Genomic DNA, 12598 nt, shown 5'->3' with positions numbered 1-12598 from the left:
AATGAATGAGGGAAGGTACAACAGGCATAGGTGTGGAGTCGGGGAGGGCCCTGGCCACCCACCAGGGCAGCTCCTGGACAGCCACTCACCATGAAAATGAAGAGGGCCCGCTTGGGACTGAGTGGCAGCCCATGGATGTGCAACAGGAAGGTGAGCTGGTAGTTGCAGTAGGTGCTCGTGTCCACTCCTCTGTGGGGGTTGGGAAGGAATCCAGGATGAGAGGAGGAGCTGGGCACTCCATGGGCAGCCCCTGACCCACATCTGGGCCACCTGCCTGACTCACCTATTGCTCACTAACACCTTGAAGAAGAATTCAGGGGAGAAGATGCCTCTGGGAATGTTGTCATAGCATGGGGAGTTCTCCAGACACAGCCACCTGCGGGCCAAAGATCAGGCGGTTGTGCTACCAACCATGACTAGTCTGCGCCAACTCCCAATTTCTTCCTCTACCCTGACACTCTGGGTGAGGACCGAATGGGTGCAGTCTCATGTCTTCCCTCATTCATTCCTTCATTCACTCAGCCAATCATCCTGACTGAACGCCTACCCTCTAACAGGCTGTCTACTTATTCGTTTCCTCCTGCCGACACGCCTCCATCTGTCAATTCATCTGTCACGTGCATCCATCCAGATTACAGTCTGTGTACCCATCATGGCCAACTCCTTATTCATTCTTGGCTCCCTTCAGTCCTTTATCCCCTAAATATAGCTTGAGCACTTACTAGCTACAAAGTCACATCTTTCATTTATTCTCTTCTTTATTCATTATTCGATAAATGCAGGCTAGGCCAGGCACAGTGGGATTCCAAGCCTGGAATCCCAGCACTTTGGGAGGCCGAGGCAGGTGGATCACTTGAGGTCAGGAGTTCAAGACCAGCCTGGCCAACATGGTGAAACCCCGTCTCTACTAAAAATACAAAATACAGGCATGCACCTGTAATCCCAGCTACTCAGGAGGCTGAGGTGGGAGAATCGCTTGAACCCAAGAGGCGGAGGTTACAGTGAGATGAGATGGCCCCACTGCACTCCAGTCTGGGTGACAGAGCAAGACTCCGCCTCAAAAAATAAAAATAAAAAAACTTTTTTTAATGCAGGTTCTGACTAGATGCCAGTTGTTCATTCATTCGCTGCCTCCGTTTGCTCATGGCTTCATTTTTTTCCCTTTCATTGAATGAATCTTAGTTATTGAGCCCCTGTATATGAATTTGTTTCTCCATTGTTTTATTCATTCCTTAGTACCCCCATTCAAATATCAATAAATGCCCGCCAGGAATTGATTTATTCATTTGTCCATTATTTCATTCAATAAATATTATGTTAACCAGCCTGGCCAACATGGTGAAACCCTGTCTCTACTAGAAAAAAAATAGGCCGAGCATGGTGGCTCACACTTGTAATCCCAGCACTTCAGGTGGCAAAGGTGGGCGGATCACAAGTTCAGGAGATCAAGACCATCCTGGCTAATGTGGTGAAATCCCATCTCTACTAAAAATACAAAAAATTAGCCAGGTGTGGTGGCAAGCACCTGTAGTCCCAGCTACTCGGGAGGCTGAGACAGGAGAATCGCTTGAACCCAGGAGGTTGGGGGAGGTTGCAGTGAGCTGAGATAGTGCCATGCACTCCAGCCTGGGCAACAGAGAGAGACTCCATCTCAAAAAAAAAAAAGAAGAAAAAAACATAAAAATACAAAAATTAACTGAGCGTGGTGGCATGCGCCTGTAATCCCAGCACTTTGGGTGGGTAGATCACCTGTGGTCAGGAGTTTGAAACCAGTCTGACCAATATGGTGAAACCCCATCCCTGCTAAAAATACAAAAATTAGCCAGGTGTGGTGGCAGGTGCCTGTAACCTCAGCTACGCAGGAAACTGAGGCAGGAGAATTGCTTGAACCCAGGAGGTGGAGGTTGAGTGAGCCAAGACTGCACTCCCAGCCTGGTGGGCCACAGAGGGAACCTGTCACAAAAAATAAATAAATAAATACTACGTTGAGTCCTGAGGGAGAGACAGATGCCACATCAGACAGTGACTGCCCAGACCTGTCCACACTGGGATGGAGATGCACAGGTAGAGGGCTCAGGGCCGGGATGGGAGAGCCCCCGGAGGCCATGGGAGCCACAAAGGGACAACTGTCCCATCCTGAAACAGAAAAGTCCTCCTGGCTGAAAGGGCATCTATCTAAGGCCTGAAGAGAGTAGGAGGGGGCAGCATTCCAGGCTGAGACTTCCGCTTGTGCAAAGTTTGAGGAATACAAAGGCAATCCATGTGACTTGGGGATCAAGAGGCCTCCTAGAGGTAGAAAGGATGGGTGGGCCCGGGGCCTGATGGACTACCGACAGATGGGGGCCAAGAGGGCCTAGCGGCCAGCCTGCACACTCACTCGATGCCAGGGCTCTGGTGGGACATGATGTGGAAGGCTGAGTCGTTGGTGGTCCTTACGGTCTTTGTGGTCCAGATAAGGCTGTTGGTCCTGTGCAGGACCAGGTCATCTCAGCCAGGGGTCAGGGATGGGGCGCAGTATGGGGGACGTATGGCCTCGGCGGCTAGTGTGGAGCGAGGCCAGAGCTGAGTGCAGGGGGCGTGGTCTCGGGTGTGATCTTAGGTACAAGGGGCGTGGTATTAGGGTGGACTGGAGTTTGCCTGTGGGATCCTAAGAGCCCTGCTGTGGGCGGGGCCTGAGACGCGAAGGCGGGGGCTTGCAAGGTGGGCTTGGCTGGGAAGCGGGAAAGGCCTTTAGGGGAAGCAAGGCCGATTACGCGTGGGGCCCCGCGGGGATTACTTGTCCTGGGGGCTGTTGAAACGGTAGATTTCGTCATTGCTGTAGTCTCTGATGCTTTCCAGTGTAGGCCCGCCACCCACCACCAGCAGCATGTAGCTACCAGAGACAAAAGCGCACACAGACTGGTCTCCAGGTGGCCAGTCCTGCACCCCTTCCCTTCCCCTCCACCTGCCCTAGCTGCAAACTGGCCAAGCCTTTACCTGCCCTGGAAACTGCCGGATTCTCCTGTCACCAAATCTTGAATCAAGAAGAAGGGGTAGAAAACTATGGGGTTGGAGGGGGGTTGAGATCAGAAGAAATTAGCTTGGCCCGAGAAGCTGAGGACCCAGAGGGGGAAAGTGAGATGCCGCAGGACAGAGGGTGTGTGGCCCTCGGGAGAGGAGCGGGGAGGGAGCGCGCAAAGTAGTGGGGGCAGGAGGGCAGTGAACTATGCAGGGGAAGGGAATGGACACACACCATCCCGGAAGAGAAAGCAGGGCATCTCGGGGTCCACGTGCACGCAGTCGAAGTAGTGTTTGTTCTGCTGGCGGCTGTATTCCAGTGTATAGGTGATGTCGAAGGCCAGGCGCTTACCTGGGGGGCAGCCTATGAGCACTGGCACCATCAGGTTGCCCTGGGTGGGAGGAGAAAAGCCTCACGAGGGGGTGGCCAGGGACTCCTCAGACCCCTGGTGGGGTGAGGGGCAGGGAGGATAGTCCCTCTCCCGCACACCCTCACCACTGAGGGCGATATGGTCATTAATATCATTAAATGACCCAGCACGCTGGCAGGCCGAGACAGGCAGACCACTCGAGCCCAGGAGTTTGAGACCAGCCTGGCCAGCATAGCAAAACCCTATCTCTACTAAAAATACAAAAAATTAGCTGGGTGGGGTGGCACACGCCTGTAATCCCAGCTACTTGGGAGGTAGAGGCAAGGAGAATCGCTTGAACCAGGGAGACAGAGGCCGAGATTGCCTCACAGCACTCCAGCCTGGATGATAGAGCAGAACTCTGTCTCAAATTAAAAAAAAAAAAATATATATATATATATATATAATTAAAACAATACATATATACATATATAATTTAAAATTACATATATATACGTATATATATATATATATATATCAAATGCCTTTTTTTTTTTTTTTGAGATGAAGTTTCGCTCTTGTTACCCAGGCTGGAGTGCAATGGCTCGATCTCAGCTCACTGCAACCTCCACCTCCTGGGTTCAAGCAATTCTCCTGCCTCAGCCTCCCAAGTAGCTGGGACTATAGGCGCGCACCACCATGCCCAGCTAATTTTTGTATTTTTAGTAGAGACGGGGTTTCACTTTGTTGACCAGGATGGTCTCGATCTCTTGACCTCGTGATCCACCCTCCTCGGCCTCCCAAAGTGCTGGGATTATAGGTGTGAGCCACCACGCCCGGCAACAATGCCTTTTAAAAATGCTTTTAATAACCAAACACATGTAGCTCTTACTGTGTACCAGACAATGGGTGATGTGCTAAGAGCTTTACATATTCAAATTCATTTAATTCTCATTTGCCCCACAGGGTAGAGATTATTAATACCTTCCTTTTTTCTTCCTTTTTTTTTTTTTTTTTTTTGAGACAGAGTCTTGCTCTGTCGCCCAGGCTGGAGTGCAGTGGTGTGATCTCAGCTCACTGCAACCTCCGCCTCCTGGGTTCAAGAAATTCTCCTGCCTCAGCCTCCTGAGTAGCTGGGACTACAAGCATATGCCACCATACCCGGCTAACTTTTTTGTAATTTTAGTAGAGATGGGGTTTTACCATGCTGGCCAGGCTGGCCTCAGACTCTTGAACTTCTGGTCTGCCTCCCTAGGCCTCCCAAGGTGCTGGGATTACAGGTGTGAGCCACCACGCCTGGCCTAATACCTTCCATTTTAGAGATGGCAAAAATGAGTCACTGAGATGTTAAACCACTTATTGATGATCCAAAACCACACAGCTGGTAGGTGGTTGTGTTGGGATTGGAACAGACAGATTGGCTGCAGCTGCCTCTAAAATAAGACTACTGACAGCTGTATCTGCTGACTAGTCAGACTTTATAAATCCACCATCTAGTCAGACTTTATAAATCAAAATCAGGCCTGGATTATCCTGTGGGAGCCTGGAATATATGAGGGAAATGGAACCCAGGATGGGTGTCAGGGGTCAGGGAACCCCCATGACATGGTCTTTAGAAGGAAGAATCAACCGAGTATGATGGCTCATGCCTGTAATCCGAGCTGAGGTGGGAAGATCGCCTGATCCCAGGAGTTGAAGACCTGTCTGGGCAACATGGCAAAACCCATCTCTACCAAAAATACAAAAAGTAGCCAGGTGTGGTGGTGTGAGCCTCTAGTCTCCAGTACTCAGAAGGCTGAAGGAGGCTTGAGCTCCTAAGGTCAAGGTTGCAGTGCACTGTGATTTTGCCGATGCACTCCAGCCTAGGCGACAGAGACAAAAGAAAAAGAGAAAAGAAAAGAGAAAATGAAAGGAAGAAGGGAGGAAGGGAGGGAAAGAAAGAAGGAAAGGAAAAAAGGAAAAAGGAAGGGAGGAAGAGAAAGAGAGAGAGGAAAGAAGGAAGGGAAAGAAAGAAAAAGGAAGAAAGGAAGGAAGGGAAAGAAAGAAGGAAAGAGAGAGAAAAAGAGAAAGAAACAAAGACAGAAAGAGAAATACAGAGAAAGAGAAAGGGAAGAAAAAAAGAAGGAAGGGTCCTTGGGCCCATTTCAGGAGGTAAGACACAGGGCATCAGCCGATTGTCAAAAGGACATGGCATCTGGAGGCTGTGGCCCGTGCTTGCTGGCACCTGGGGATGCCATAGAGGTGCATCCCACACCAGGTCTGGGCATTGACTTGACAGCTGTCACTCTCTCACTCACTGGGAGGTCCCACGGGCATCCCAGGTTTAATCTGTCCAGAACTATCTGATGAATGGCACCTCCACCCCTCCAGCTGTCAGGATGAACATCTTGCACCTCTCTCTCCCGCACACCCACATCCAGTCCATCAGGATAGCCTGTTGTTTCTAGCCTGAGCCTGAAAAATAGACCTAGAGCCCACCCATTCTCTCCCCTAAACCACCAACTCTTTTGCCCTCACGCTGTTTCCCCAACCTTGTCTCCTTCAGAGTCCCCCTGCTTCTAGTCCTCTCATTAACATCCCCCTATCCCATGCAGCCAGATAGGCCCTGGGGACACCCGAGTCCCTCCTCTGCTGGGAGCCCTCCCAAGGAGCCAGCTCACATACCGTGACCCATGAGGCACCACCTGCTCGGCCTCACCACTGCTCCGAGCTCACCCTGCCATGTTCCTCTTGCCCACCCTGGTGTGGTCACACTTCCTCCTTGTTTGTTTAGTTCAGCACATGAAATCTCATGTACTCCAAGGAGTTGGGGGCTGCTATAACCCCTTTTTACTGCCCAAGGTCATTCTTTATTTTTATTTCTTTATTTTTTTGAGACAGTTTCTCTGTTGGCCAGGCTGGAGTGCAGTGGCATGATCTCAGCTCACTACCACCTCTGTCTCCTGGGCTCAAGTGATTCTCCTGCCTCAGCCTCTCAAGTAGCTGGGATTATAGGCATGTTCCACCACACCCAGCTAATTTTTTTTTGAGACTGAGTCTCACTCTGTCACCCAAGCTGGAGTGCAGTGGCACAATCTCAGCTCACCACAACCTCTGCCTCCAGGGTTCAAGCAATTCTCCCGCTTCAGCCTCCCAAGTAGCTAGGATTACAGGCATGCACCACCACACCCAGATAATTTTTTGTATTTTTTAGTAGGGATGGGGTTTCTCCATGTTGGCCAGGCTGGTCTTGAACTCCTGATCTCAGGTGATCTGCCCGCCCCAGCCTTCCAAAATGCTGGGATTACAGGCATGAGCCACTGCGCCCAAGCTTTGATTTTTGTATTTTTAGTAGAGACAGGGTTTCACCATGTTGGCCAGGCTGGTCTTGAACTCCTGAACTCAGGTAATCTGCCCCACTCAGCCTCCCAAAGTGCTGGGATTGCAGGCGTGAGCCACCACACCTGGCCTGCCCAAGGTCATTCTAAGCCAGGAGGGAGGAACACCAGGATGTGTGTGCCAGGGAGTGGGTAGGGAAGTGGGTGAGAACAAGAACTCTGGGCAGGCCCGTCCCCTATTACTTATTAGCTCCCTGGGTTACTCTGCACCTCTCTGAGCCTCCGTGTCTGCCCCTGGGCAAAGGTGATATCACATGTGTAAGCAGGTGAAGAACCAAGAACCCAAAGAACTGAATGAGGAACATATGAGTGGACAGAGGAAGGGTGAGATGTGAAGGTAGGGCCAGGCCAGCCCTTATGCCACCTTTGTGCCAATTGCTAAAAGCGGCCCTGTTTCTCAGACCCTCTTCTCTCCCTCTGCAGAAAAGTATCAGAGGGAACGTATGAGCTTGTGTGCAACCTGCACAACTGGGAAGGTGGCCTTTTCTGAAAACGTGAATGAATGAAAGGAGTTAGGCTGGGCAAGGTGGCTCATGCCTGGAATCCCAGCACCTTGGAAGGCTGAGGCTGGCGGATCACTTAAGTTTAGGAGTTTGTGACCAGCCTAGCCAACATGGAGAAACCCTGTCTCTATCAAAAATACAAAAAATTAGCCAGGCATGGTGGCGGGCACCTATTAATCCCAGCTGCTCAAGAGGGTGAGGCAGGAGAATCACTTGAGCCCAGGAGGCAGAGGTTGCGGTGAGCCAAGACTGCACCACTGCACTCCAGCCTGGCCAACAAGAGCAAAACTCCATCTCAAAGGAAAAAAAAAAAAGAATGAAAGGAGGTACTGGGGTGGGGTGGGGTGGGGGAGAGTGAATGATGAGAAAGAATGAGAAGAAAGAAAATTATGAATACATTAGTGGGATTCTCAGGGGGATTAGCCCTATTGAGACCTGACCCCAACCTTCCCCTCCCAGGATTCAGTATCCCAAGTTTCAGTACTTGCATATGGGACTCCAGGTGTGTTTCCTGGAAGCAGAGCCCAGATGAGCCCACCACCTGTGGACAGGAGGAGGTGAAGATGGTGATCCCCACAGGCCCAGGCTTTCCCCCTGTCCTGCGCCCTCGCCTCCAGGCTTGGACCTCACATTGACCATCATGGAAGTCTTCATAAGGTGATGTCCGCTAATGCCTTGGTCATAGCAAAGCTTTTTATCCTTGAGCGTAATCTGGGTTTGAAGGAGGGGAAAGGCAGAAATGAAGGACTAAGCAGGTCTCCCCAAAGACCATCCAACAGTTCAAATAACCCATAGCTGGGGTGAGGTGGGGGGCTGGTAGAATGGAAGGCCTCCATTTCCTACTCAGGAATAGGCTAACAGGGCCAGGTGCAGGGTGGCTCATGCCTCACACCTCATGACAAGGCGTGAGGATCTCTTGAGCCCAGGAATTTGAGACCAGCCTGGGCAACATAGGGACACCCCCCATCTCTACAAAAAATAAAAAGTTAAGGCTGGGTGCAGTGGCTCACGTCTGTAATCCCAGCACTTTGGGAGGCTGAGGTGGGTAGATCATTTTAAGTCAGGAGTTCAAGACCAGCCTGGCCAACATGATAAAACCCCATCTCTACTAAAAATACAAAAAAATTTAGCTGGCTGTGGTGGCGTGCACCTGTAATCCCAGCTACTAGGGAGGCTGAGGCAGGAGAATCGCTTGAACCTGGGAGGCAGAGGTTGCAATGAGCTGAGATCGTGCCATTGCACTCCAGCCTGGGTGACAGAGCCAGATTCCGTCTGAAGAGAAAAAAAAAAAAATAGTTAGCTGGGCACTGTGGCGCATGCCTGCAGTCCCAGCTACTCAGGAGGCTGAGGGAGGAGGATCACTTGAGCCAAGGAGGCCGAGAATGCAGTGATCATGCCACCGCACTTGAGCCTGAGCGACTGAGCAAGACCCTGTCTCAAAAAATAAAAAACTTGCGTGGATCCCAACTTCCCGCCAGGTCTCACCAAAAATAGCACCGAGTTGCGATTACTCAGGACCTCCTGCTTCACCAAGGCCTCGATGCAGCCTGGGTTGGCCAGCACCACGCCCACGTCCACCTGGGTCTGCAGTTGGAAGGCGCTGCCTGCTCTAGGCAGTAAAAGGGGTTAAGGCCTCCCTCGCAGACAGGCCCCGCCCCTTGAACGGTGTCCCCGCCCCCCAGGCTCCCAGATTCCGGGCAGCCCCCACCCCGCCCTTCGGACGCCACTCTGGCCCCGAGCACAGACCGAGTTCTGTCTCTGCACGGAACGAGTGGCCTTGCGCCGACAGGAAGATCGTGAAGCTGTACTCAGTGCCCTTGTCCAGAAAAATGCGCTCCGGCAGCTCGAACTCGGGCTCGAGGTTGTAGATCTTTTCATAACTGTCCATGTCAATGTACACGCCGCCCGCGCTTCGCCAGTTGCTCGCCAGGAAGAAGAAGTAATCCTGGGGTACGGGATGCGCGGGGCAGAGTCAGCGCCGGAGGTGGGGGCACGGGGAGGGGCGTACGGGCGCCACCCCTGGCCCAGCTCCCAAACCGCTCTGTCTACCTTGTCTTGCTTGTTGTTCTGCCACCAGCGCCAGGTGGGGTCGTGCACCGGGTCCGCGTACGGCTGCAGGGATCGCCCGGCACCGTGAAGGGATGGGGGGGCGGCGAGAGCCCCCAGGCCAGTGGCAGCCCCGGACCCCCTCCTAGCCTCAGTGTCAGCCCCTAACCCGGAGCAGAAGATACACACCCCAGCCCGTCCTCAAACCCTGCTTTCAACCTGGCCGCACCCCCGACAGCCTCCCTTCGAAGCCCTGCTCAGGCCAGGCCCCGCCCGCAGACTCCCACGCAGGGTCCTCCAGCTCTCTAGTCCCACTGCGCTCCGCTCCACAGGCCTCGCCCTCTGAGCCGGCTTCGGGTCCCAGGCCTGCCCCGCCCGCCGCCTGACGCCCACCTTGTCGTATCTGGAGTGCAGCCAGAGCAGGTAGTAGACCAGGCCCTGGTAGATGGCGAGTGAGTTCTTGGTGTGGAAGCCCGAGCGCTCCAAGATGCTCGGCGGCCGCGCCCGGTAGCGCTCCTGGCGCGTGTATCTCTGCGGTCTGGGCAGGTTCCGCAGGCGCATCACCGAGAAGGGGCAGAAGTTGGTGAAGGAGAGCATCGAGTAGTTCCTGGGCAGCGGCAAGGGGCGAAGGTGACTGGCTCTAAGGCACCCCACCCACGAGAAGCTTCCGCAGGCCTCTTTCCCATCTCTCCCACTTCCCGAATCGAATCCAGCCCCTATCTTCCTCCTCAGCGTCAGCTGGGGGCAGAGGCCTCTTGTTCCTCCTTCCACCCCAGCGCCGGGTCCCTGCCCCGACCCCAGCTGCCTCCCTGAGTCGCTCTGATCCACCTTCTGCAGGACGGCTACCGGAGGCATCATTATGGCATGTGGTAAAATCCGACCCTGCAATCCTTTCCCTTAATTGCCATCCATAGCTCCCCCAGGACCCTCAAGACGAAGTTCAAGTTTCTCCCCATGACCACCAGGCTCACCTTGCCCCCCTCCCATCAGGAATTCTGCACAGGGATTCCCCCTTTCTGGAACACTCTTCCCCATCTTATCACCTAGCTAATCCCTTCCTCACCCTTGTCGTTGCAGCGCTTACACCTCCTCCTCCTTGAAGCCCTCCCTAATTTATTCTCCCCCCTGGCTAGGTCAGCCTCCTCCTCTGAGCTTCCATAAGTGCTGAGCTCCTACCATCACAGCCCGAAGGTTGTCACCAGGGTTGGCTTGGTCACCCCTCTCTCAACAATGGGAGCTTCAGGAGGGCAGTGCCGGGAGCCCCCAGACCCAGCACCCTCTGGCGTCTTCTCACCCTTTCCGCTCCAAGTCATAGTGGTTGGTATACTGTTGATACATCAGAAGCTTCTCCACGGGCACGGGCCTCTTGACCAGCCGGCTCTCATACTTGTACATAAGGTACACCAGCTGCAGGGGGAAGGCAAGCCCAGGTGAACTGGTGTCAGCCCTCCTGGGGTGCCCCAGTGTCCCCCCCAAAGCCCCACCGGGCACCTGATATAGTTTGTTGCCTTCATAGAAAAGGGTCACCATGGTTTCATTAGATGCGTAGAGAGAGGATTGCTGCATCAGCTGTAAGCTGATGTGCACGTCCCAGCCCCTGGACGGGAACAGCTGGTACACCTGGTAGGTGCCCTCCACAAGGTACCAGATCTGCAGGTGCGACAGCCAGATGTGTGAGTGTGAGGACCATGGGTCCTCTGATCCCACCTCTCCTTCTGCCCACTGCGGTGGCCCCACTGTCTGAAGGATGAGGCTCCTTTTCTCTGGTGCCATTGGTCTACTTCCCAGAGCCCAGTCACCTCTGGTTCCGGCCCTCACACACCAGGATCACTCTTTTTTCCTTTTTTTTTTCTTTTTCTCAAGACAAGAGTCTCACTCTGTCTCCCAGGCTGGAGTGCAGTGGAGAAATCTCAGCTCACTGCAACCTCCACCTCCTGGGTTCAAGCAATTCTCCTACCTCAGCCTCCCAAGTAGCTGGGATCACAGGTGAGTGCCACCATGCCCAGCTAATTTTTTTTTTGTATTTTTAGTAGAGATGGGGTGCCACCATGCCCTGCTAATTTTTTTTTTTTGTATTTTTAGTAGAGATGGGGTTTCACCATGTTGGCCAGACTAGTCTTGAACTCCTGACCTCAGGTGATCCACCCGCCTCGGCCTCCCAAAGTGCTGGGATTACAGGCGTGAGTCACCATGCCCAGCTCATGATCATTTTTTTCAATGTTTTTGGTCTATTTGGGTTGCTGGCACTTGCATCCTAAGCATCCCTATCATGCACACTCCCTAACAGTCATGGTTCCTAGGGCTGAGACCTCTTTTTCCTTCTCACTCTGCAGCCTCCAGGGTCTCATCATTTCCTTGGCCTCAGTTTCCCATCTCTGCACTGATACCCACCCCCAGACACATTTGAAGGGAACCTTCACTCCTCTTCCTGAGCCACAACCTGGGGGATCCTCTCCACATCCAAGATGTGCCCCTCCATGTGGCCTCCTCCAGGAAGCCCTCCCTGACATGCACAACTCCCCAGACTGGGCCAGGTTCCCCTACCTCCATAGGTAGTATTTTCCCCATTACAATCCTGTTCGCTCTGTATTCTCCAGCACGGGAGCAGGCACACAATAAATGCTCAATATTTATGAAGCAAACAACCACACTGTGGGATGAAAGAGGGCAGCCTCTGCACATCAGATCATGGCTGCGGTCTGTGTGACTTTGGAGATGACACTTAGCCTCTCTGAGTTCCAGGGGTTTCAGCTATAAATGGAGCTTTACTGCCCTTTCTCAGGGTCCCCGAGGGCATCCCCCCCCTTTAACTCCTTTACCTTGACAGGGGGAAAAGAGAGGCCCCTGGGGTTTGCAGGAGGGCAGAGAGGGTATGGGGGGAGGGACAGGGTAACCCACCTCCTCTGTCTCTGTGACTATGACCATGTTCCCAAGGAATGATCTGGCTACATATTTGATGGTCTGTTCCTTGGGGAAGTCTGCCAGGTAGATGAAGTCTTCCTTGTTAGAGCTGCAGGGGCAGAGACAGAGAGCTAGGCACATTCTGGACAGCCACTTCCCCCAACCCCGTCCTAGTAACCCAGGAGCCACTTACTCAGTTTCTCCACTTTGAGGACACGCAAAGGAAATCCTAGCTCCTGCCCCCCACCCCAAACCCTCTGAGAGTCTCCAGCTCCCCATCTGTAAAACAGGAACATCGGGCCAAACTGGCAGTTTGCAAGCTACCCGTAAAGGTGGCTCAGGAGTCCCTAGGTTCCTGAGGGGCAAGAGGGTGGCTGGGGCACAGAGGATCCTAAACTGTCCCTGGAAAATGCTTGTCAAGGCC

At 53.1% G+C, this 12598-nt stretch overlaps 1 protein-coding gene across 15 annotated transcripts in view; it reads right to left on the bottom strand.

Moving 5' to 3' along the window:
* CATSPERG (catsper channel auxiliary subunit gamma) overlaps window positions 1-12598 on the bottom strand; it is a 34401-nt gene that overhangs the window by 632 nt on the left and 21171 nt on the right. For 8 of the 15 annotated variants that reach the window (XM_035284251.3, XM_035284242.3, XM_078359280.1 and 5 more), the window contains 15 exons: window positions 12172-12283; window positions 10765-10923; window positions 10568-10680; window positions 9667-9880; window positions 9277-9339; window positions 8974-9172; window positions 8713-8831; window positions 7858-7938; window positions 7712-7768; window positions 3233-3389; window positions 2977-3040; window positions 2777-2872; window positions 2378-2467; window positions 284-376; window positions 90-189 (listed from right to left, as the gene is read on the bottom strand). In XM_035284251.3, coding sequence (XP_035140142.2) covers window positions 90-189; window positions 284-376; window positions 2378-2467; window positions 2777-2872; window positions 2977-3040; window positions 3233-3389; window positions 7712-7768; window positions 7858-7938; window positions 8713-8831; window positions 8974-9172; window positions 9277-9339; window positions 9667-9880; window positions 10568-10680; window positions 10765-10923; window positions 12172-12283 — 1717 coding nt within the window. Of the gene's footprint in view, window positions 1-89; window positions 190-283; window positions 377-2377; window positions 2468-2776; window positions 2873-2976; window positions 3041-3232; window positions 3390-7711; window positions 7769-7857; window positions 7939-8712; window positions 8832-8973; window positions 9340-9666; window positions 9881-10567; window positions 10924-12171; window positions 12284-12598 lie in introns of those variants that run through there. The other 7 variants (XM_035284248.3, XM_078359276.1, XM_078359277.1 and 4 more) reach the window with 6 other exon arrangements.

This window comes from Callithrix jacchus, chromosome 22 (assembly GCF_049354715.1).
Source record: "Callithrix jacchus isolate 240 chromosome 22, calJac240_pri, whole genome shotgun sequence".
Classification (NCBI taxonomy): domain Eukaryota; kingdom Metazoa; phylum Chordata; class Mammalia; order Primates; family Cebidae; genus Callithrix; species Callithrix jacchus.
This window is presented reverse-complemented; position numbering and strand designations above follow the sequence as displayed.